The sequence below is a fragment of the Palaemon carinicauda genome, chromosome 26 (genome assembly GCF_036898095.1).
Source record: "Palaemon carinicauda isolate YSFRI2023 chromosome 26, ASM3689809v2, whole genome shotgun sequence".
Lineage (NCBI taxonomy): Eukaryota > Metazoa > Arthropoda > Malacostraca > Decapoda > Palaemonidae > Palaemon > Palaemon carinicauda.
In genome coordinates this window covers 74,279,892-74,307,391 of record NC_090750.1, presented here as the reverse complement: position 1 = coordinate 74,307,391, position 27,500 = coordinate 74,279,892, and the positions used below count along the sequence as shown (strand labels likewise).

At 33.5% G+C, this 27,500-nt stretch overlaps 1 protein-coding gene across 3 annotated transcripts in view; it reads left to right on the top strand.

The window, feature by feature from the left end:
- mwh (multiple wing hairs) overlaps positions 1 to 27,500 on the top strand; it is a 321,568-nt gene that overhangs the window by 246,563 nt on the left and 47,505 nt on the right. The window contains exon 1 of one of the 3 annotated variants that reach the window (XM_068349763.1): positions 11,307 to 12,061. The exons of the other annotated variants lie outside the window; for them this stretch is intronic. Coding sequence (XP_068205864.1) covers positions 11,919 to 12,061 — 143 coding nt within the window. The 5' untranslated portion in view covers positions 11,307 to 11,918. Of the gene's footprint in view, positions 1 to 11,306; positions 12,062 to 27,500 lie in introns of those variants that run through there. 3 annotated transcript variants of the gene reach the window in all.

The following is a 27,500-nucleotide window of genomic DNA, read 5'->3' as shown; positions in this document are numbered from 1 at the left end:
TTTAATGTGCAAATTCTGTCGAAAAAAAATCTGAAACCGGAAGTAACGCTTTTCTGTAAATTGAAAGAAAAAAGTTAATAGAGAAGTGGGAACTACCTTAGATTAAAAACGTTGAGGTCTGCGCGATTTCATTGGAGATTGAAAATCCAATAACATTCGGGACAATCAGATTTCATCATCATCATTTTCTTCTTCTTCTTCTTCTTCTTCTTAGTTGTAGTAGTAGTAGTAGTATGTTATTCTTTTTGTTATTATTATTGTTATTTTTATTATTATTGTTATTATTGTTATTGTTTTTATTATTATTTATTATTATTATCATTATTATTATTATTATTATTATTATTATTATTAGTAGTAGTAGTAGTAGTTTTAGTAGTAGTAGTTATATCATTGTTTCTGATCAAGGATATTTGTAATGTAAGATATATCAACCTTAACTCAGTATTGTTATTCAAGCATTGAAATTCTGCGAACTAAGAGGCACTACAAAATATTTTTGAAATTTGCCCCAGATATCAAATTAACTTAATTCCTGTTGTAATAAGCTTTAGGGCATTTTTCCTCTTCTCAAAGATAGCTAATGAACGTATTGTCTGTATTAGGAATTGAAGAAAAGACAAAATGTATTTACTGAACTTCATAGCATATTATTATTATTATTATTATTATTATTAATATTAGCTAAGCTACAGTCTTAGTTGAAAAAAACGGATACTACAAGACCTAGGGCTCCAGTTTGAAAAGAAAATAAATAAAAAAAAAGAAAATGTGAGAGGTAATCAATAAAATATAAGATATTTTAAGATCGGTAACAACGTTGAAATGAATATGCCATTTATAAACTATGAGAGAATTATGCCAGCCTGTTCAAGATTCAACTTCTTAAGGTCCACCGTTTCCCGTCAAGTTAAGGTCATTCTACAATCTGGAGTAAAACTTCGAGTTTTATGATGGAGAAAGCAAGACTTAGAATTAGCTGTATACCTAGTACTGAACTATGTAGAGGATGGTACGTCTGGGAGAATCTGAATTTAATAGATTGTGAGAATTAACACAGTTATTTTTTATAGCAGAGCCTATATTCTTTGCGAAACGTTGTCCTAATAGGTAATAGGTTGGTTAGGGCACTACCGCTTTAGAGAGTTATTGGATCCTTTCACTGGCCAGACAGTACTGCATTGGACCCCTCTCTGTGATTACGGATCATTTTTTCTTTGCCTACACATACATCGAATAGTCTGGCGTATTCTTGACACATTCCCCTTTTTCCTCATACACTGAGATTACCAAACAATTCTTCTTCGCTCAAGTGGTTAACTACTGCAATGTAATTGTTCATTGGCTACGTTCCTCTTGGTAAGGGTAGAAGAGACTCAAGCTATGGTAAGCAGCTCTTCTAGGAGGACACTCCAAAATCAAAATCTCGAGTAGTACCATAGTTTCTGTACCATGGCCTTCCACGGTCTTGATTTAGAGTTCTCTTGCTTGGGTGTACACTCGGGCATGTTGTTCTTTCTTATTTTTCTTCCTTTCTTTTTTTGAAGTTTTTATATTTTATATGTGAAGGATCTGATTTAATATTCGTACTTTTCTTTAAATATTTTATTTAGACTGTTTATTCTTCTCTTGTAGTTCATTTGTTTCCTTATTTCCTTTCCTCAGTGGACTATTTTTTTCCTGTTAGAGCCATTGGGCTTATATCATCTTGCTTTTCCAACTAGGGTTATAGTCTAGCTTGTAATAATAATAATAGTAATAATAATAATAATAATAATAATAATAATAATAATAATAATAATGATAATGATGATAATAATAATTTGAGTAATTGAATATCATATTCAAAATACATGAAAAGTTCGGTCATTCCAAATTTCTTCCTAAAATTAGAAAGAAAGACATCCGCATTTTTTACTCTTAAAACGTTAACAATGATTAATATCATTAATATTTGACTTATTAGTAAGTTGTAATAACAACAGAATTAGTTAAGGTAACTGTAGTTGTAGCCATCATTTCACACTTTAAGATAATGATAACGTTTATTGAAATAGTCATTTCTGTCATCACTGATTAACCAAGGCAACAGGTCATCCCTTCTTGATGATAGCATTCTCATGCCACCTCATAACCCTTATTTTTATTATTTCCTCTCCGTTTTTTCTTATCATTTCCTGCGGAGATCTCGAGGTTACCCCTCAAAGCACTGCGATTGACCTTGGCATTTCAGTCATGGTTAGATCTGCTATTTTTTTTTTTTTTTTTACATATGTCTTTATTTATTGCCTTTTCAAGGCAAACATTGTCGTTACTAAAGGTGCTTTGATATTTGGCATGTTTGTCACTTTTCAATTATTAATGTCTTTTTTTCAGACCTCACTTATAATCGTATTGATTCAGTTGTCTATGGTTACAAAATATTTAGTGCTCAACTTACAAACTTTGCTGGTTCCAAGATGGTTTTTTTTTTCTTTTTTTTTTTTAACAAAATATTTAGTGCTCAACTTACAAACTTTGCTGGTTCCAAGATGGGTTTTTTTTTCTTTTTTTTTTTTAACAAAATATTTAGTGCTCAACTTACAAACTTTGCTGGTTCCAAGATGGTTTTTTTTTTCTTTTTTTTTAACAAAATATTTAGTGCTCAACTTACAAACTTGCTGGTTCCAAGATGGTTTTTTTTTTTCTTTTTTTTTTTTAACAAAATATTTAGTGCTCAACTTACAAACTTTGCTGGTTCCAAGATGGTTTTTTTTTTCTTTTCTTTTTTTTTTTTTAAATATTTAGTGCTCAACTTACAAACTTTGCTGGTTCCAAGATGGTTTTTTTTTTCTTTTTTTTTTAAACAAAATATTTAGTGCTCAACTTACAAACTTTGCTGGTTCCAAGATGGTTTTTTTTTTTTTCTTTTTTTTAAACAAAATATTTAGTGCTCAACTTACAAACTTTGCTGGTTCCAAGATGGTTTTGTTTTTCTTTTGTTTTTAACAAAATATTTAGTGCTCAACTTACAAACTTAGCTGGTTCCAAGAGTCTGTTTTTTTTTTTTTTTTTTTTTTTTTTTTTTTTTTTGCAAGTCGAATTTCGTTACATTTTGTCCTAGGCTAGACTTCACCTGACTCCCATGCCAGTGATTTTTAGCTGCAAAAGTCAACAAATAGTCCCGTTTCATACTGCAAATGTCATCTTGCCTACTGTATTGAATTACATAATAATGTTTTATTACAGTATTTCATTATGAAGTTTTGATAGAACGTCTGAGATTTATAATTTCAGTTGGATTTCTTTTTGTATCTCCGAATGTTTGTAAGTTGACGATCTTCTCGTTCAGATATATTATAATCTATTATTATTATTATTATTATTATTATTATTGTTATTATTATTATTATTATTATTATTATCATTATTATTATTATTGTTATTGTTATTATAATTATTATTATTATTATTATTACTACTTCCTAAGCTACAACCCTAGTTGGAAAAGCAGGGGTGCTGTAAGTCCAGGGGCTCCAACAGGGAAAATAGCTCAGTGAGGAAAGGGAACAAGGAAAAATAGAATATTTTAAGAAGAGCAACAATATTAAAATAAATATCACTTCATAAACTATAAAAACTTTGACAAAACAAGAGGAAGAGAAATAATATATAAGATAGAACAGTGTGCCAGAGTGTACTCTCAAGCAAGAGAATTCTAACCCAAGACAGTGGAAGACCATAATACAGAGGCTATGTTACTTTCTTCTAGATTGGTAGATATATGTGAAAAAGTTATATCAGTTTTTATATTCACATTTCTCGCCTTAGAATCGTTTTATAAGTTAGACTTTATAGCCTCAAGGAAATAACTCTGTACTTAGCGTGGTATGTTATTATTTTTTGATGTTGTTAATAGTTTATATATGACATGTCTGTTTTGACGTTGTTACTTATTTTAGAATGATTTATTGGTAATTTGTTCTCTTCATTCATTTATTTCCTTATTTCCTTTCCTCACTGGGCTATTTTTCCCAGTTGGAGCCCCTGGGCTTATAGCATCTTACTTTTCCAACTAGGGTTGTAGATTGGATAGTAATAATAATAATAATATTATTATAAGGGGAAATGGTAATTGCTAGTTGTATAACATTCCTTATGTAAATGAAGATTCGGAAGCCATGTTCATAGTGATGTATTCGAAAAACGGCATCACCAGTGTACGGATTTTTATTTTTTTTTATATTTTTAATCATATTTAGTAAATAATTGATAATTAAATGGGCCTAAAAGTGAAAAAAAAAAAAAACAGTTCCTCAGTAATGTGTGTGTAACAGTATCAAAAGAGTGAAATTGTGTTTATACATGAATATTACCTTGGATCTTTTCCCATTATAACAATAATAATGATAATAATAATAATAATGATAATAATAATAATAGTAATAATAATAATAATGATAATAATAATAATAGTAATAATAATAATAATAATAATGATGATGATGATGATTATTGTTTATTATTATTATTATTATTATTATTATTATTATTATTATAAATTGTTGTTGTTGTTTTTATCGATATCATGATTACTCTTGTACACATATTTATGCTGTACAGCCGTTCATGTTTGGCTATGTATTGCATATGTATTGCCAGGATATGCAATTCTATGTAAATACTTGTAGCACCTTGAGTTTGTTCTCTGGGCATTGATAAGAAGGCAAAGATTGTTGTTTATAAAGAATCTCTCTCTCTCTCTCTCTCTCTCTCTCTCTCTCTCTCTCTCTCTCTCTCTCTCTCTCTCAAGTAGTAAATGACGTAATGGAGATTTTTCAATTAGAACGAAATATGTTTGAAATAGGTACTGTTTGAGTTATCTCATGCTGCTAATTGTAAAAAAAAATTCATCTGTCATAGTCACCTTCAACTTATTGAAAAGATAAAAACCTGCTATTTGAAGGGCGAATCAAAATTTTTTTTGAATAAGATCAAATTGTTATATGATGTGGAATTGTTCCAGTGACAATAAAGTAGCATAATAATTTTCTCTCTAATGTCTGTACGGCAAATACTATTTTTCTTCCTCTCTCAGGGTTATTCTTGCATTGTTCTCCATACTGCGTATTGCATACGTTCTTTACAGCGGAAATTAAAGATAGAATAGTTTTATTCTATAGATTAAACTGGCCTGATCCCATCTATTTGGATAAAGGTTTAACTGATTTATTTTATAGTCACCCCTTCAAGATTCATCCTTTATTCGTTTCCCGTTTTCTGACGGTCACGTGCATTCGTTTTCTATAACTGTGACTGTATTATAAGGTACACTAAAATATGACTAGCCCAGGAATAGGGCAGAAGAGACTCTAGCTATGGTAAGCAGCTCTTCTAGGATAGGGAGACTCCAAAATCAGACCATTGTTTTCTAGTCTTGGGTAGTGCCATGGCCTCTGTAGCAAGCTCTTCCGCTGTCTTGGGTTAGAGTTCTCTTTCTTTAGGGTACAATAAGTTAGGCGGCTGGCTGTTAACAGACTTGTGCAAACTCACCTAGCTATTTTCTAATCTTTCTTTCTAGTTGTGGAACTCTTCCTTGAACCTATTTATTGCTTCATCTATGGCTTTGATCTAACTGGTTTTATTGTCAGTATTTAAAGCGTCTATAAATGAAAGACGGGATCTCCTCTGCTTATTCCGAGCAATTCGCGCAGAAGCAAATTAGCCCTTGATTTTAGGGACAAAATGCTTATACAATCAGTTATAAAAATAATTAAAGCCCTTAGTGAGAATATATTCTTTTGATAAATGTATAATTTTCATTAAATCTGGAATAAAGTTGAAATTTTGAGGATTTTATAATTTAAAAATCATATAGAAATTTGAAATATCGATATATTATGAAATTATTCTTATCGGTACTGCGTATGGAATAGGTTATAACTACCTACGGGCCAACCAAGGGAAAGGCCCGTGCCAACAACAAGTGTTGGCTTTAATACCCCAACAACATAGGTTATTGGACGGTTTCGGGATCGCGACTCTCTAAATCTACATTTATTTCTGGTATCAACCACTATCATTGTATCATGATTGCCATGTATTATTCATGGCATAAAACTTGTTCAGAAATCAGTTGCGATAAAGTATAGTTAAGAGTTTTGTTTGTCTACCAGTTTATTCTTTGGATTAGTGGTCTCTGTATTCATAGTTCATACCACCATCTCTGCTGCCTGCTGGATTTTCCAACATATCCAGTTCCAGTCCACTCTTGTCATTTGAATCTTTTTCATTCATTCAATATTGTTATTATTGTTATTGTTATTTTTATTATTTTATTTTTTATGGCAAAGGTCACAAACATCATCTCTCCATTTCCCCGAAAATTTTCTTTTATTTTAGAGAGAAATTTGAAGGTCCTGGTGTATATAGGTGTTGCAAAGGAACTTTGTTCAAATGGGTTGAATTATTAATTAGGATGTGAGGATGGAACCGTAAATGAAATAAGAGTGCACCATAATCCAGTGGCTTCCAACTTTTACTAATTTTCAACCTCCCCTCCCTACTGCATTGAATAGCACGTCCCCCAACCCACTTCTTTCCTTAAATACTGTAATTTATTGGCATAGTCAGCCTATATATATATATATATATATATATATATATATATATATATATATATATATATATATATATATATGTGTGTGTGTGTGTGTGTGTGTATGTATGTATGTATGTATGTATATGTATCAGCAGCCGTATTTAGTCCATTGCAGGACAAAACTTGCAGACATGACCTACTCCCATATGTGTATGGGCTTTCTATGCCACTCGTCTGTATCGGAAAATTTTCCTAGCTCGTCAATCCATTGTCTTCTCTACCTTCCCCTGCTCTTCTCTTTTTTTTTTTGCAATCTCTAGAGACCCATTCTGTTATTCTTTTTGTCCATCTATTATCTGCCATTGTTATTTTTTTTTTTTTTTTTCACGTTAGAATATCCTCTACTTTAGTTTGTCCTCGTATACATGTTGCTCCTTTTCCTTTTCAGTCTCTTGGTAGTAATCTAACCATTATTCTTTCCATAGCTTTTTGAGTTGTAGCTAACCTGGTGATCTGTCGGACCTGGGTTCTAGACCCGCTCAAGCTCGATGGTTTCTTGTAGCGTCTGCAACCTCACCACCCTTGTGAGCTTAGGGTTAGCGAGTTTGGAGTAGCTATAGGTCTACCTGCTGAGTCATCAACAGTCATTACATGGCCCTCCCCTGTCCTCTCTTGGGTGGAGAGAGGTTGGGCCCTGATCATATGTTGGCCAGGGCACCAGCAACCCGTTGATATACTACCACTAGAGAGTTACGGCATCTTTTGACTGGCCAGGCAATACTACATTGGATCATTCTCTCTGGTCACGGTTCATTTTATCTTTGCCTACACATAAACCGAATAGTCTGGCCTATTCTTTACATATTCTCCTCTATCCTCATACACCTTCTTCACTCAAGGGATTACAGCACTGTAATTGTTCAGTGGCCACTTTCCTCTTGGTAAGGGTAGAAGAGACTCTGTAGCTATGTTAAGCAGCTCTTCTAGGAGAAGGACACTCCAAAATCAAACCATTGTTCTCTAGTCTTGGGTAGTGCCATAGCCTCTGTACCATGGCCTTCCACTGTCTTGGGTTAGAGTTCTCTTGCTTAAGGGTACACTCGGCCACTATTCTATCTAATTTCTCTTCCTCTTGTTTTGTTAAAGTATATATAGGAGATATTTATTTTAAAGTTACTCTTCTTAAAATATTTTATTTTTCCTTTTTTCCTTTTTTCACCGGGCTATTTTCCCTGTTGGAGCCCCTGGGCTTATAGCATCCTGCTTTTCCAACTAGGACTGTAGCTTAGCAAGTATTAATAATAATAAGAATGGTAATATATGTTAATTCTCTATGGTATTGTCCTGTTATTGGTAATGTATGATGGCTATTTTTTTATTTGCTCTTATTGTTTTGCTATTATTGGGAAATCCTTTTATGAAGACTTTACATAATCTACGTTTGTATAATAGCCGAATGTAACACAGACAGATAACTATAGTCCATTTCTTTTAGTTATGCATATTTGCACCGACTCGCGGCGGTGCCCCTTTAGCTCGGAAAAGTTTCCTGATCGCTGATTGGTTAAAATTATCTTGTCCAACCAATCAGCGATCCGGAAACTTTTCCGAGCTAAAAGGGCACCGCCGCGAGTCGGTGCAAATATGCATCGCTAACAGAAATGGACTATAGTGGGTAGACTAACCAAGACCGAGGCACTTAAGCTTAAAACTTACAATGAAATATAACCCAATATTGTTTGCCTTATCATATACTTTTACAATATTTATAAAAATGTTTCATCCACATAAATTACTTGTAACTCAAGCAGACATCAACCTATTTTATTAGATGCTGAATAGATTGTTTTTATGCTAATATTTCTTTGGAAGAAGTCAATATGTTTGTCTGTGTCGAGTCAAGCATAGATCTAAAGGCCTAATATTTTTTAAAATACTATAATAGCTCAGCACGTATTGTTATTTTTCTAGTAAGAATACAAAAAATCAGTATAATATTTAAAATGTTATTATTGGGATTTTTTTTTAAACTTATAAACTAATCTTTATGATAGCTATATTTTGCCTAGAAATAACATTATGGTAGCCTAATATAAAGTCATTATCATTAATTGTATGGTAAGCTTATCTTTTAATGGTCGATTGTTATAAAAATTATAGGGTAAGGCTGTCATGGTATTTTAAGAACACTAGGCTAGTTTTGTGTGTGTGTATATATATATATATATATATATATATATATATATATATATATATATATATATATATATATATATATGGCATAATAAAGATTGAAGGAAATCAATCTTTATTAAAACTAAATTATTCCAAGTTTTTGGATTAAGCACCCAATTATCCTTACAATAGAGGTCTCCCCAACTTCAATTTGACGGTCCCCTCAATACTGTGCCTGGGGACATGTGTTCCCCGATAAGTGCAAACCCACCATCCCTGAGACACTAGATTTGGTTTCAGCCTCTTCTATGGTTGAGAGTCGATAACATCATACTGATTTTAGTTTATTTACGCATGCGCAGACAATACTGCAGTAAAGAATTTCAAACTAGTATTATTTTACCGAGACTAGTAAAAAAATGTAGATAACAGAAAGGGCAGGACCTTTGTCGCTGTGATTTTGTAAGCTATATTTCTTGTCCAGATTGTGATGCGGGTGCCGTCGTTCCGTAAAGGGACTGCCAGACGTAAAAGCTAACCAAATGCTTGTGGTTTTTTTCTTGTTTCCTAATTGGTTTGTTTTATTCATTTGTATTATATAGTCTCTCATGTTTGTTATTACTTACATTATAATGGGGAACGTATCTTAGCTGAGAGAGAGAGAGAGAATTTGGGAAATGTTTGTAGTACTTCGTCATTTAACGGTCTGGTGGGAAGAAAATTAACAGGAAGAGAAACGTATCCTGTCTTAGTCGATGTGGGTTCGGCATAGTCGGGTATGCGAGGGGTTTCATCCAATCTTGAGAAGGTGAATTTCATTTATGTATACTTCAATAGAGCTTGTATGGTAATACTGAGAACTCTCTCTCTCTCTCTCTCTCTCTCTCTCTCTCTCTCTCTCTCTCTCTCTCTCTCTCTCTCTCTCTCTCTATATATATATATATATATATATATATATATATATATATATATATATGTCATGATCATCATCAGTTTAGTCCACTGTTAAAGCATGCCCTTCTACTTGTGTTTGTTTATGGTCTTTTTATGCCAGTCCACACCCGCAAACTTTCGTAGTTCGGCAATCCATCGTCTTCTCGTCCTTACCGTGCTTCTCTCTCTCTCTCTCTCTCTCTCTCTCTCTCTCTCTCTCTCTCTCTCTCTCTCTCTCTCTCTCATATATATATATATATATATATATATATATATATATATATATATATATATATATATATATATATATATGCACACAGAGGGCCTTATTTTAATTTTCCAAAGCATTCATATTTTTTTCCTAACCGTTAGCGTGTGTGTGTGTGTGTGTGTGTGTGTGTGTGTGTTTACACGTGTATGTCAGTGTGTATACTTTTGTTATATTGGTTCTTTTCCGTTTTTCGATTTTTGAAATTTTTTTTTCACATTTAACTTCATCAGCTTACTCTTACTTTCTTTATATTTGTTGAATGCTGATCCTTTTGTTCAATATTAATTCCTGTTGGAAGAATATCATATCAATTTTTGGTGATAACAGATTTGTTTGTTGTCTTTGGAAATTCAACTTTAACCTTTATTTGGTATATTCGTTTCCAAAACTTATGGAATAAGTACAAGAATGAAATGTAAAATGTCCATAATCACTTCCTGGGTTGCGTAGTCTATAGACCTATTCAGTAATCGTTGTCTAGTGGTTTTAAGGGGTCCCAGGTTTGGTCCTCGAAGAAGCTGGAACACTTTAGCCAGTGTATTATGTAACTGAAAGTTAGTTGATTGATGTGGATTATAACGAGGGCTGAGAAGGGTGTGAGGTTAGCAACTTCATCCCGGAAATGTAAACCAAATAACAAAACATTGAGTGATGGTCTATCGAGCAGCATTTTTGTGTGGATAACATTCGTAGTGCTTTATAGCATTAATAGGCCTAATTCATTATCAGCCTCCATGCTAAAACCATCGACCTACATGGTTATAAACTGTCCTTGATTTTTGCTGTTAAATTTTCAGGAAATTACAGTTCTGTGAATTAAGGCGTAAAACAAATTGTTTAACGAAAAGGGGGTCATTATTAACTGGGGGTTTTCTTGAGTAAGGACAGGTGTTGGGACCTAATTCTTATGTTATATAGAACACTAGTCGTTATCTGCATCCGTTTGTCATTAAAATGAAGTGATAACCATGACACATCCTGTTTAGTACCCTTGTTTTTACCTGCGATAATTATTGTTCATGAATATACTGGTTATTCCGGAACACCTATGTCAAGGTAACATACAACAGTACGAATCATTTGCTTATATATTTGGCAACGCACAAGCTGAGGAAACTTAAAGAATAAGTTGGTGTACTCTTCTTATATAATGTATTTTCACCTGTCTGTTAATGGGCCTTTGTTTCCTGATTCGCAAACAATTTTGCGTAAAATACAAAACGCCTTAGAACTTTACGTGCGCCTTGCGGTACGATAGTTTGGGCTAAGGCGCGTGCTGCTTGACATTGTTCGGAGCGCCACGTGTTACGGGAACTTACGGCGAATGTTTAGTAGTCTGACGGTCGGCGGTGCTTCGAGGTTGGTCCTTCTGTAGATGGGTTCTTCTCCTGACAAGTGATTGGTTTCTTGGAAGTCCTTAGTTTCTGTGCTACGAACATATTTTGTGAACAATGTGACTGAATCTTTATCTTCTTTATTAATTAGTGCTTGTGAAATACTGATAACATTTAAGATTAATTGGTTCAAAGTCCTAAAATCAAATGTGATATGGAACTAAATGTATTTGATGCAGAACCATATGAATTTTATCGGAAAGAGAAGAGTCATAATGCAAATGTTGCTAAACACCCAAAAGCAACATTGGTAAAGAAATAGTCCTAATATTGAAGTAATATCTTCCTCAAATCCGAAGGAAGTAGATTAGTTGCATATGAGGCATTAAGATTGCTACCCAAAGATCAACCATAAGAATAAGATAAAAGAAAAAAAAACAAGAAAGAGGATAGTCATTTATTTCACATTACACCGAAAGACTGTTCCAATGAATGATACTCACTCGCCTTAGGAAAAGTTTGCGTCGTTTCAACATTAATTGCAACTTCGACAACACTTATTCATAAGTAAAGTGATAACAAATCGAAGCTCTTTCCGAACACTCCAAAACATAAACCGAACGGAATGAGGATGAAAGACTCGAGAAACGCTGGAGGAGATGGCTCTGGACAGGTGTCAAAGATGTCCACGCTGGATTTTCTTGTGACGAAGATGAGAAAACACGTCAGGTCATCGTCGGCCGATTCTTCCCCCGCCAGACATGTTGTGTGAGTTGGTCATTTTAAGTTGATTTCTGTTTTTATGGTTAGGCATTGTCGGTTGATCCACAGCCACCTAGAACGTGGTTGATCCCTCTGGTAGGCTGTTAAGTTTTGATGGCGGTCGCTTCTGCTTACTTGGTTAAAAACATATTCAGGTGACGATGTCATTGTATTTGTCTGAGGCAACAAGTTTATGATGATTATATATATATATATATATATATATATATATATATATATATATATATATATATATGTATATGTATATATATAGCTAAATATATATATATATATATATATATATATATATATATATATATATATATATATATATATATATATATATATATATATTTAGCTTCACACACATAAAATCCAAACTCTCTTGACTCTCTCCTTTATTTATTTGACATATTTCATTGAATATTGTTGTTTGAGTTATGGGAATCCATACCAACATACACGAACATATATATATATATATATATATATGTGTGTGTGTGTGTGTGTGTGTGTGTGTGTATATTTACAGACAGTGAGGTAAATGTTTGGAAATGGACATCAATAAGAAAGCAAAGTTGTGCGAGGTAACACGTCATGTCCGATATCGATGTACGACCTGAGGGCAAATGACAATCCCGTTCACTTGTATCGTAAACTAATCGCAATAAATTCTAATGTGTCGTGTGACCTTTTCAGGTAAAAGAGCAAAGTTTTTATAGCGGTGTTTCGTCTTGATATAATTTCTTATAATTCAATGAATTTTCACCACAAGCGAGAAATTCTTGCCATTTTACATTTTATATGAGACTTGTTTGATAGATTGCTCTTTTCGGTAAACTCATTAACTATTGAAGTCAAGGGGCAGTGATTGGTATATCATTGTCACCATGAGACATTTGAATGTCGATCAATATTTAATTAAGTAATTGTGACATCATCTAAAATTCCTATCAACTTTATTTAAAGTAGCTTCAGCAGGAGTTTAATCGTGCAATTGGTGTGACTTGGTTTATTAATATTTTCCTTGTGCTAATAATGATTTAGTTACATTCTCTCTCTCTCTCTCTCTCTCTCTCTCTCTCTCTCTCTCTCTCTCTCACACACTCTTTTTTCCAAGATGTCTAATTTGCAAGTTCGCACGATATTCCTGGTACTATGATAGAAATAATCAACTTCAGAATGTTTTATAGTTTTCTTTTATAGCTATCATGAAATAAAGAGGACTAAATGTGGTTGCTTTTAAGTCTTCATGACAGATACCGTAGCTGGATGTTAAAATATTCACCTATGTTCAGAATTAATATTGCATGTTGCTTGTGGTTTTAAGCTCAAATTTTAGTAACTTCGAAAAATTAATTTGGAATAAGTTTATTGATAGTGTTTAAAAAAATGGATTTTGTCTTACCGATACAGCGGAGGATATTTGACCAAATTCTATGCAATTCTTTGGAAACAATCTGCGACATTTCAAGATTTACGTTGGACTTGCTCATTCCTGTTTGGATTGTTTATTCTCGTAAGTGGGGTACTTCATCTTGTCTGCACCTGGGATAAGGTGGAATCTCTCTCTCTCTCTCTCTCTCTCTCTCTCTCTCTCTCTCTCTCTCCTATCAGTTGATCTCCTAACCTTATCCCTGTATGCTTTATTCTGCTGTCAGGTGACTTTCTTTCCTGCTGCTGGCACACTTGTATATTTTATTACGTCAGTTTTCTCTGCACGACCTTTCATTTTTAATGAGCTTGAGTTGGAGAAGGATATATTTTTCCGCATCTGCTTTGCTCTGTTCATTGGTAAAAAGAAAGAAGTCTCATGGTCACGTGTTTTCTTAGCCATTCGAAAATCCTCTGGAGAATGCCAAACTTTTCTGTATACGTATGTCTCTAGGATTATGAAATTGGTAGGACAAAGTAAACCGACTTAATTGCTTAAAAAATTTGCGTTTGATGTAAGCAACAGTATTTTTAAAGGCAACGTTACATTTTTATATTTCCACTTACAAAGTAATTATCCCTTCAAACTTTCTTTTTTTCCATTCTCTTTTGACTACATTCATTTCATGAGCAATAAATGCAATCGGAACATCAACTAGACTTCGATATCTAGTTCTCCCTTTATACCACATTCCATTTCGTGGTTGACCTACCGACCCCTGTCACAATTTATAGATAACTTTTTGTTTCTCCGTTTTATATCCAACACACCGTACTCATCACATGACCCACGAGACCTGAGATCTGCTACAAGCCCCGCCTCCCGCTTGTCAATCATCGGTTGTTATCGAGATCTTTTATCACACGACGGACCGACCCACTCAGGGAAAGGGGATTGTTAATGATATCTTACATTTGGTTCAATATGACCAGATGGCTGAAATACACAACAATGTTCTGTGTTTCACTCGGATATGTTTTAAGATCGGTGACTTATAGTGGGTTATATGTGACTGATGTTATCCATAGAGAGAGAGAGAGAGAGAGAGAGAGAGAGAGAGAGAGAGAGAGACGGTGACTTATAGCGGGATATATGTGACTGACGAGAGAGAGAGAGAGAGAGAGAGAGAGAGAGAGAGAGATATTAAAGTGGGTCTGGGTTTGCAATTTAATCATGGTTCATCTGTGAACAACCAATTTTGACTCTAGTCTTTGGAATTCTAAAAAAATATACTTCTGACCATTAATACTTTAATTATAATCCCTACAACATATCTTCTTGGACTTTATAATTTGCTAATGATATTATTCCTGGAGCTTTGGACTGTGGAATATTTTGCTGTTCTGGGCAGAGGAGGTGATTACCATGTTTATACCCACACGCGCAAACTAATGATTAAATGACAAACAGAAATCTTACAGATGTTGGTCATTGCAGTTTCTTCCTTCCTCGATGCAATTATTGAACGAAATTACGATGTCATTTAATCACAGGGTTTTAGAGCCAATTATCTATATTACTGTAAATCAAAATCTCAAGGTTATCTATTGAGTCGCGTCGGCTTCTTTTATATGATTGAAATTGATTGTACCTGTCAATCTGGTTTTTTATTACTTTGAAGAGGAAAATTAATGGAGACTTCAACGGTGAAACAGGAAGCTATTCTATTAATTTTTATCCTGTACGTACAATTTTTTTATATGTAGTGTGCATTCAGCATATTATTATTATTATTATTATTATTATTAGCTAAGCTATCTCTCTAGTCGGAGTCTAGTGGGAAAAATAGGATGATGTAAGCCCAAGGGCTCCTACAGGGAAAATAGCCCAGTGAGAAAAGGAAACTAGGAAATGAATATTTATTTATTAGTATTATTATATTAGCCAAGTTTATAACCCTAGTGGGAAAAGCAGGATGCTATAATACAAAGGGCCCCAAGAGCGAAAAGTAGCCCAGTGAGGAAAGGAAACTAGGAAATAAGTAAACCACATGAGATGTAATGAACAATTAGAATAAAACATTTTAAGAACAGCTATAACATTAAAACAGGTCTTTCATATAAAAACTATGAAGGCTTAAAAAAACAAGAGGAAGAGAAAAAAAATAGAATTATGTGCCCAAGTGTACCCTCAAGCAAGATTAATGATAGTCAGTATATTGATTACTAACGGCACTTATTTCGACAGTTCTCGAAAGAATGAAGACTCCAAAATTAAATGTCATAGAAGAAAAAAGCAAGCTGTAATAAGACCGAAGACCCAAGAGTGTAATATTCATTAATGCCAATAATTTCCCCAGCCTGTCACTAGCACTTTCATTCACGAGATATCTAGGTGATACTTGGCGTAGTGGACACAGTCACCAAATTTTGATAGTCTCTCTCGGAGCAGAAAGATAAGTGTTGAAGAGAATGTTTCTTGTCACGACATAGAGGTCCGAGTGAAGATAGGGTTTGACTTAGTTCGGATGATGCAAGAGACTGTGCATATTGATGCTGTATGTACTTGCATGTATTGACGCATAGATATATGTATAGGAATTTTTTTTCAATGTTTGTTTCAATCTTCATATCCTCCTTACTGATTATAATGCTACAACGTACAATAAAGGGTTCAATTCTTGGACCTAAATAAAAGACTTGAGTTGCCATTGGAGAGAGAGAGAGATACGTTGTTTATCGTTGTCAGTTGATATTTCCAAGGGGGTAATATTCAATTTGGCCGTGATTTACGATATACATTTACCCTACACATGGGTGAACGAGGTTTGTGCACTCGTGCATGCGTATTTCATGATGATAACAGGACTTCGTTTTCCCAAATGTAAATCCTACACAAGAAAAACGTAAATACAAATGTTATTTCTTCTATTCTTCTTAGATTCGTTATTGTGATTGAAACTCAAACCGATAAAATGGAAGCGTAATTAATCAGGTAACTTGCAATGCGGAGTTTGACGATTTCAGTTTACATTTGTAGCGGTAGTTATGTTAATTTTTGTACTGTCGTCTGGACAGGGGTTTAGTTGGCTGTGATGGGTCCTCAAGGAGGATGGAAAAGAACAGGTACTATCAGATTCATCTCAAAAAAATTCTGTAGATGGAGAAGTTATTGCCATTTGAAGCTTTTTTTTAAAGTTTATATACACACACACACTCACACACATATATATATATATATATACATATATATATATATATATATATATAGAGAGAGAGAGAGAGAGAGAGAGAGAGAGAGAGAGAGAGACTCGCACTCCACAAATCATTCCAAACGGAGATTCATGTTTAAAAGAACAGTTGTTGAAACAAATTTTAAAGCGATGCAGCATCAAAAGCTCTTTTATGGTTTGGATTAACCGGAGAAAATAACGCTCCATTATTATAGGCTTTCTCTCTCTCTCTCTCTCTCTCTCTCTCTCTCTCTCTCTCTCTCTCTTGGTGAGGTGACACCTTTACACGTGATTGTAATTAACTCGATAACTTAATTTAACCATTATCTTTGGTACATAACTTGGAACTTCTAGAAGAAGCTTATAACTGCAACACAAATGATATTTTTAATTGCTATAAAGTGACAGTGCATTTTCTCAACGGGAAAGAATAGGTTAAAGATTACTGCACTGTAATTGTTCAGTGGCTACTTTCCTCTTGGTAAGGGTGGAAGAGTCTAGCTATGGTTCTCTAGTCTTGGGTAGTGCCATAGCCTCCGTACCATGGTCTTCCACTGTCTTGGGATAGAGTTCTCTAGTTTGAGGGTACACTATTCTGTCTTATTTCTCTTCCCCTGTTTTTTAAAAGTTTTTATAATTTATACATGACAGATTTATTTTTATGTTGTCACTGTTTTTTGATATATTTTATTTTGATTGTTGATTACTTGTCTTGTAGGTTATTTCCTAATTTCCTTTCCTCACTGGGCTATTTTTCCCTGTTGGAGCCTAGGGTTGTAGCTCACTAGTAATAATAATAATGATATAAGTATTTAAAATAAGAACAGTTCCTAGATTTGAGTGATCCCGGTGTTTATAATAAATCCAGGATTAATATATTACTCTATTAATCCTGTATTAAATCGATCTGCGTTTTCATTGCTTAGGGCTCGAGTGTCAACAGGTTATGTAGTTACACTAGGAAGACTATTTTAAACTTTACTATGTTTGATTTTTTTTAAGAATATCAAAGAGTTGGATGACTCACCTGACCAATAAAAATATCACAGAAACCACATACAAGAAAATAATAGTATTTATGCAGCTAGATTGTATCTCCAAGTTATATGCATAGGCTGTTTTTTTAACCTAATCACATTTTCTTCTCTACTGTATTTTAGTGCCCTATGAATACCATACCTATTACTAATATCAATAGAATATATGAAATCTTTTTGTTCTAGCCCATATACATGGCCATGGTTAAATAGAAATTCTCCCCTTTTTTCTTTTTCCTACAAGTCAATATGCATAAACTTTCTCACGGTATATGTGCGGGATTCCCGTTAACGGCCTGCTATGTACACCGCGGACTTTGGCTTCCTTGAGCGAGGCGCATCTTCAGACGTCTTATTTTACAGAGGTGGAGAGAGAGAGAGAGAGAGAGGGTTGGGTGCTCTTACAATTCTGTATATACGTATAACGCTACCTCATTATTTTTATATTTGCCATTTGATAACAATTGGTTTGGTAATGATTCATTAACAGTTCTAGTGTACACATAAAGCACACGCATGTATGGTCGTGAAAATATGATGTGTGTATGTATGTATTTACGTGACAGACTACACTTAAGCAGTTATTGTGTAAGAGGTAGAGATTATGAAAAAAAGTTCGAAATTAGGACCAGCATCAACATTCACTAAAAGCGACTTCTCACGTCTTGAAATGTCCATTCAGGTGGAAGTTATTTCCACAGGGATATATATATATATATATATATGTGTGTGTGTATATATATATATATATATATTTACATATAACGTATGTGTGTGCGTGTGTGCGTGTTTGTACATGTAAACATTTTTATTTACCAGTCAGCGGTTAAAGTTTCAATGTTACTGGGATATATATATATATATATATATATGTATATATATAGTATATATAGGTAGGTAGATAGACACGATATATATATATATATATACATATATATATATATACATATATGTATATATATATATATATATATACATATATATATATATATATATATACACACACGGTAGGCTGTATGTACGTAAGTTGTTAGAAATATATCCGCAGGTATGGAGTTGTGTTTACTAGTCTGTAACATATGTCAAGCATAACGTTTGCGGCTAGCCTACCTTTGTCGTGAGATAGGTCACAAGTTAAACGCTCTCTCTCTCTCTCTCTCTCTCTCTCTCTCTCTCTCTCACACACACACACACACACACACACACACAATTTACTATCCGTGGTATTGCCTTATATTTTTTGGATTTGAATACTTCTATTGTTTTCCTCGATATCCGGCATCTTTCAGGACTAACATCGTTTATAATTGGAATGTGTGAATGTGTGTTCAATTTTTACGTGTATATGAGAGAGAGAGAGAGCACTTGATTACTTTTGAGTTTTTTGCATCCTGACATCGGTCATTGGTGCCGATATCTTTTATTATAAATGAGGAATAAAAGGACATTCAATTTATTTAAAACCATAAAAGATAAGATGTCTTTATAAAAGTTAGTTTTCAGAAGACCTGCTTCTGAAATAAATCTAAAAATACCGCTAGCATAAGGCTTTCAAGAGGAAACTGAAGACTTTCTTATTTCAACAGTCATACAACAGTGACGATTTAACAGTAAATGAACAATACGTGATATGAATTGTTAAATACTCTGAACGAACAAGGTAAAACGACAGTGGAGGTCCTGTAGAGAGTGGGGTTCCCCTGCTGTATGGGACCGGAAAAACAGCCATCAAAGTAAAGTAAGTAAAGCATAGTACAGTTGTCTTCGTTAATTCCAGTACACTTCACCTGAAGTTAAGACGTTAGTATACCGGTATTAATGAAGCCAACTGTACATGTCCTGCGAGAGAGAGAGAGTAGTTCAAGTTAAAGGCAAACTATCTGCAGATAAATTTGTTGACTTCGCTTTGTCCTTTAAAGACTCTAAATCAGAAAGGTATTTTGTCAGACCGTCTCTAACCAGACTTTTGTTCAACCTACCTGTAGTAATCGTATGCCATTACCAACAATTTCAAGTTGTCTGCTTGATTAATGGCTCTGAGATTTGTGGTTTTTCTGGCGTGGTCACTGTTGAATTTCATTGGTAGTCTCAGCGTTTCGTGTAGGCGTAAGTGTTTAGTACTATTTGTTTGCATTTGAAACTTTTCCTTTTTAATATGTGTTTTATTGGCTTAAATGTATTTTAAGGGAGGTACAGTTTTTTAATGTTACATTCTTAAAAATAATATGGTAAATTTCTTAATTATTACTTTTAATTGGTTGTGGCAATTTTTCTCTGAAATTAGAATTTTTATCCTGTAGTATTTATGAAATAGTGTTTTTAAGGTTACATTTTTAGAAAATAATAGTAAAAGCAAGTTTTATTTTTATTGTTATTGTCAATTGATTGTGGCAATTTTTCTCAGAAGTAACTACAATTTTTATCTTGTAGTATTTATGCAATCGTTATTTTAAGGTTACATTCTTGAAAATAATAGTAAAAGTAAGTTTTTTATTATTATTGTTAATTGATTGTAGCAATTTCTCTCTGAATTAATTGCAATTTTTATCCTGTAGAATTTATGAAATTGTGATTTTAAGGTTACATTCTTAAAGATACTAGTAAAAGTAAGTTTTTTATTATTATTGTCAATTGATTGTGGCAATTTCTCTCTTGATTTAATTGCAATTTTTATCCTGTAGTATTTATAAAATCGTGATTTTAAGGTTACATTCTTAAAAATAATAGTAAAAGTAAGTTTCTTATTATTATTGTCAATTTATCGTGGCAATTTCTCTCTGAATTAATTACAATTTTTATCCTGTAGTATTTATGAAATCGTGATTTCAAGGTTACATTCTTGAAAATAATAGTAAAAGTAAGTTTTTTATTAGTATTGTCAATTAATTGTGGCAATTTCTCTCTGAATTAACAACAATTTTTATCCTGTATTATTTATGAAATCGTGATTTTAAGGTTACATTCTTAAAAATGATAGAAGTAAGTTTTTTATTATTATTGTCAATTGATTGTGGCAATTTCTCTGTGATTAACTACAATTTTTATCCTGTAGTATTTATGAAATAGTGTTTTTAAGGTTACATTTTCAAAAATAATAGTAAAAGTAAGTTTTTTATTATTATTGTCAATTGATTGTGGCATTTTCTCTGTTATTAATTACAATTTTTATCCTGTAGTATTTATGAAATCATGATTTTGAGGTTACATTTTTAAAAATAATAGTAAAGGTAAGTTTTTGTATTATTATTGTCAATTGATTGTGGCATTTTCTGTGTAATTAATTACAATTTTTATCCTGTAGTATTTATGAAACACTCTACCAACAATACGTTTTCACTTTCCTTGAACGACTTCAGCCTTAAAGGCAATTGGTATTTTTGTACCTAACTGGAAATCTCTTACGTGCATTTTTCCTTTTGCTGCCCTGAGGGCTTTTGTGAAAACGGTAGGGAACGAACAGCTGTACACACGGGCGTGCGTCACGTACACTTTCTCCCGTTGTTAAAATTGACTAATATCGCCTGTCTATACGTGAGCTCTATTGTCTGTTCCTTGTTCAGGTCACGATATCTTAACCTGTTGCGTTGTGGACTGCCAGTTATACATGGGTTTAAGTATTATTTAAAAGGTAATCATCTGCAGCAAAGAATAGTTTAAACTCAGCTTGTTTGGTGGTAAAACACGTATTATCTGAGACGTGTAACTTAGGAGACTACCTTGTTTAGGCATTAACAGTCTGTATCTGATATCTACATTCTTTCATTCAACTTAACTATGTTTATTTCATCCTTTGAAGAATGTTCAACAAGAATATATGTTTGTGTAAACAACATTCGATCGGTTATAAACAGTTATGGACAATCAGGCCAGAAGAATGCAAGGGAATTACAATATTCTCATTTACCCCCCCCCCCCCCAATGAAGACGTAACCAAGATTAACCCTTTGTGATCAGGAATGACCCTTATAATCCAAGTTGGAGTTTGGGTGTGTTAGCAGACATCTGAAAGTAGGGTTCAGGAGTCATACAGACACGCGCATTGTTGCATGAGCATATATATATATATATATATATATATACATGTATGTATATACATATATATATGTGTGTATGTATGTATGTATGTATGTATGTATGTATGTACTGTATTTGTATGTATATAATATGAGAGAGAGAGAGAGAGAAAGAAAGAGAGAGAGAGAGAGAGAGAGAGAGAGAGAGAGAGATGCCTTGCTTTCATGTAAATGTATTCCACGTTCTTTGCTTTTACCGAAAGGAAATGGAAAGGGAAATTAACCGGCGAAATGATCGTGCATTACATTTCCTTCAGGAAATGCACCATCGCATTAATGACGTCATGGAAGGAAAGAAAGCAGGCAAGCACTGCTTTTGAACCCTTACGAAGTTGCAGCAATGTCTTTGTGTTATTGTTGCCTTTATTATTGCATGCCGATTACATTCAACCTCATGCCGAATGTATAGGGTTCTCTCTCTCTCTCTCTCTCTCTCTCTCTCTCTCTCTCTCTCTTATTAAGAATAGTTAAGCAAATTTATATACACTTGTAATAGCATATATTTGTGTTTAGTGTGTTAGTTTTTTTTCTTTACTATATTTCTAGTGAGGTTCAAGCATGTATAGTATAGAACTTAATACACAGAGGAAAAAGGATTTTAAGAGTTTTGTTGTAATTGAATAACAATATACTCGCCCAATTCACCCCGTGTTAGGTTTTTGTTTTATGAAATTTGAGACTTCATTAGCCAACAAAATCTGTATGTTTGATTACATAGTTTCATAACGATTTCCCCCCCCCTCTCTCTCTCTCTCTCTCTCTCTCTCTCTCTCTCTCGTCTTCACCAACCATCAACCATCAAAATCTATATGCTTGATTACATAGTTTCGTAACGATTTTTCTCTCTCTCTCTCTCTCTCTCTCTCTCTCTCTCTCTCCGAGACTTCATCAACCATCAAAATCTATATGCCTGATTACATAGTTTCGTAACGATCTCTCTCTCTCTCTCTCTCTCTCTCTCTCTCCTCTCTCCCCGAGACTTCATCAACCATCAAAATCTGCATGTTTGATTACATAGTTTCGTAACGATCTCTCTCTCTCTCTCTCTCTCTCTCTCTCTCTCTCTTCATCAACCACTAAAATCTATAAGCTTGATTAGTTTCGTAACAATTTCTCTCTCTCTCTCTCTCTCTCTCTCTCTCTCTTGTCTTCACCAACCATCAAAATTTATATGCTTGATTACATAGTTTCGTAACGAGTTCTCTCTCTCTCTCTCTCTCTCTCTCTCTCTCTCTCTGAGACTTCATTACCCATCAAAATCTATATGCTTGATTACATAGTTCCTTAACGATTCTCTCTCTCTCTCTCTCTCTCTCTCTCTCTCTCGCCAAGACTTCATCAACCATCAAAATCTATATGCTTGATTACATAGTTTCGTAACGATTTCTCTCTCTCTCTCTCTCTCTCTCTCTCTCTCTCTCTCGCCAAGACTTCATCAACCATCAAAATCTATATGCTTGATTACATAGTTTCGTAACGATCTCTCTCTCTCTCTCTCTCTCTCTCTCTCTCTCTCTCTCTTCATCAACCACTAAAATCTATAAGCTTGATTAGTTTCGTAACAATTTTCTCTCTCTCTCTCTCTCTCTCTCTCTCTCTCGTCTTCACCAACCATCAAAATTTATATGCTTGATTACATAGTTTCGTAACGATTTCTCTCTCTCTCTCTCTCTCTCTCTCTCTCTCTCGCCAAGACTTCATCAACCATCAAAATCTATATGCTTGATTACATAGTTTCGTAACGATCTCTCTCTCTCTCTCTCTCTCTCTCTCTCTCTCTCATATGTTCAGAGGGACATCATGTTTTTATCTTCACATTGAGCATTTGGTTACTTTCTCGAGTTTGTCCATGCGTGCGTATGTTTTTGTGTTGCCATCTGGCTTCATTTTCACTGCCAGTGTCAAAGACTGTAACATCGTGAACAATGATTATTCACGTTTTTATTTTCTTGAGAGTTCAGTTAATTTATATTGAAGTCTCATTTGATTGACTTCAAGGTGAAAAGCCATGCTGGTGAAAGTAATTGTGTTTTTTCATTAATTATTATTATTATTATTATTATTGTTATTATTATTATTATCATCCAAAATAATACTTCCCTTCTTACACGTTCTATTGGGTAAAGTGGCTGGTTCAGCAGAATTGATTTTATTGAGAAACTGTCTGTAAAATCAATTCTGCTGAGTTAGTATTTTATATATAAATAATGATAGTATTATAATAATTATTATCATTGGTATTATTAACATCTGAATTTAATGTTGCTTCGCGTTATTAAATTGTCCTGATCAAATAGACGTTCCCCTCCATTCATTTCATAAAAAAATCATGTATTTGATTATTAAAACAAAATGATTCATGATTGGGTAAGCCATATGCTAAAACGGCCTCTAGCTTTTAGAAATCATATTCCACTAATTGCATATATCAGGCTCAAGTGATTTCCACCAAGTCTCAATTAAAATCGGTTCTTCATGACGGCTCAAAGAGAAAAAGTGTGGTAGGCCTAAGTTTTCACTGGCGACTAGGATGCTTGTTTATAGGCCTATAACTTCATCACGGCATGCCAACAGGTATGGATGTAATGAAGGATAATTATTTTAACGATAGGTATAAAGAAATTTGGAGTCAATGAAATCTAAACCAATGAATTATGGTTGGGAATTTAGGGTATTTTATGTGATAGAAATGCTCTACACTACATTACGAATATGAATTATATATACAGTATATATATATATATATATATATATATATATATTCGAAGCCACTGTCTATGCTGCGATATAGATATTCAGGTAATTTATGAACAAGAGTAGCGGTTCTTAAATCCCATAGCCATATGTTTTGCCCACGACCATTTCTTTTTCTTACACGTTGCTAAAATATCCTCTACTTTAGTTTGCTCTCGTATTCATGTTGCTCTTTTTCTGCCTTTTAGTGATAATTTCTTTATTATTCTTTCCATAGATTTTGAGTCTTAACTAGCTTATGTTCCTATGCTACAAAAGTAGTGGTTAGAATATCTTTTATTTTAGTTTGCTCTCGTATCCACGTTGCTTTTTTCTGTCTCTGTGTTAATCCCTTTATTAGTCTTTCCATAGATCTCGAGTTGTAAGTAGCTTATGGTCCAATGCTACAAAAGTAGTGGTTAGAATATCCTTTATTTTAGTTAGCTCTCGTATCCATGTTACTTTTTTCTGTCTCTGTGTTAATCCCTTTATTAGTCTTTCCATAGATATCTGAGTTGTAAGTAGCTTATGTTCTAAGGCTACAGAAGTAGTGGTTCTTAAATCCCTGAGCCGTATGATATGTGAAAATTGTCTTTGGTTGTCAAGGAGTGACAGTCACCTGTTGAGAGCTGTAATTAGTCGGCAAATATCAGAAGACCACGTGTGTGTGTGTTCGTGTGTCTGTAACTGCGCGAAGTAAAGAGAGAGACTTATTTGCATTCGATGCTATTATTGACTACAGATGATTTCACCCACATGATCTTGGGAACGTGTCGTCTGCTCCTTTCTAATTTTCTCCCCATATATTAAATATTCTTCCTCTGAGCGATTTCATCACTAGTCTTCGAGTATCTTTTTCTTTCTTCATTTGAAGGTTATCTTTTTGTCTTGTTGATTTATCTATCCCGTAATTCTTTTTAATATATATTTTATATGTTGCCTGTTTGGGTGAGTATTCTAATTTGGTTTGCTTTTGGGTAATTCGAAATTTGATATTTCCCGTTGTTATTGCAGAAACGAAGATAAGGGTCATAGAAAGCTTCATTCTAATTAATGATTTGGATGTGAATGTCATTGTGAGTAATCAACGTTGCTCAGTTACCGTGTTATTTTTAATGATTTTGTGTGTATGTGTGTGTGTCTGTGAGAGAGAGAGAGAGAGAGAGAGAGAGAGAGAGAGCTTTGTATAGACTTTAATGGATTCTATAAGAAATTGAATGTAGAAAGAAGCTAAAGTGGGATAAAATTACTTTTTTTTTTTTTACACAAGACAAACTTTTACTTGTCTATATTTTGGAGTAAAGCTGATTCAGAAAATTTCAATTTATAAAAGGGTTTCTCTGAAGAAAAGCTGACTCCTTATGTTTCTCTTTTAAATATGTAAGTGGTTTAATATAATCGTTGGAAGCTTTTGTAAGTTAAAGTTGGCTCCCTTCTTGTAATAGCCTCGTGCTTAAATTCACCTTCGTTAGTAGTCGCAGGCTTTAATTAGTATAGTTTGATATTCAAAATAGACTTTATTTGTATTTATAAAAACCAGCGTTTAAATTGTAAAATTGTTTTTTTACAAGTAAAACTCAGATTGATTCATCTGTGAGGTCCCGAACTTGAGGATTAGTCAAATAAATTTTGCTCTATTTATTAGTTAAAGAATAGGTTAATATTAGCTAATACATGACTAACTCCACAAAAATTAATATATGAATAAAGGCTCATTTGTTACTTGTATTTTATGACCTGTTTGTACTAAATTAATCGCCTCTCGTGCAAGTTATTAAAAAAAAACTAGAATTGCAAGGTTTTTTCTGTGTACTGTAGCAGGAAAAAATCATTACTTGTTATGATGGGAATGGTAACAAAATGGAAATTTTCAGCTTTGGAACTCTCTAATCTAAAGAGAATTGAATAAAGTAGAAAGCTGCTAGGAGATTCTCCAAGTAAAAGTCCACGAAATAATTGGAAGAATAGTAAATAGGTGATGTCTTTGTTGCGTGATGGAAATGTAACTCGTACCCAAGGCGACCACACACATGTGCGCCACACACGAATACTCACACACCTATACACATATCTATATGTATATTTTCCCCTTTAGAGTGAGTAATTCCAGTTGATATTAACGATACCATATTAAACAAGGTTTTTTCGTGATGCCCCTTTACCACTCTGGCAGCGAATTTCATTGAACCTATTATCTCACTGCAAACGTCTGGCTTACTTCTCCCCTATAGTAAATAGCAAGTGTCTGGCTACACACACACACACACCACACACACATATATATATATATGTATGTTTGCATATATATATATATATATATATATCTATATATGTGTGTGTGTACATATATATATACATATGCATATATATAAAAACATACATATATATATATATATATATACTATACATATATATATACATACATACATATGTACACAGTGTATATATATATATATATATATGTATGCTCGAAACCTTGTTTTGAATTCTACTAAATGCTCATTTATTTCGTTTAATTCAGGGTGTTCGCTGAGAGCATATTCTGAATTCCAATAACAAACCCTATTATTTGTTTAAATTTAGCTAACGCTCATAGCCATATTTGCAACACCGATTTATTTGAATAAATCTGTATTTTGAATCGCAGTAACTGGCAAGTTATTTATATTTACTAATTACACAGCACTACAGTATTATTGTATGTAGCCAATGAATACCATCTGTTACATTCCTCGCGTTGAAAGAAGAAAAAGGCATCGAATCTTCGTGTCGTAAAACAATCTGAATTCCAGGGAAGTTGTAAAGTGATTAGGGTATGGAAGAGAATGAATAGGTTCCGTGAGAGAAAGTGGTTAGAGGGTTCATATTTGAGAGAGAGAGAGGAGAGAGAGAGAGAGAGAGAGAGAGAGAGAGAGAGAAAATGCCTGTGTTATTGACCTTCGAAGGAATATAAGATACTGTAATGTGGTTTCTTATGTCTTAATGCTTCAAGTAT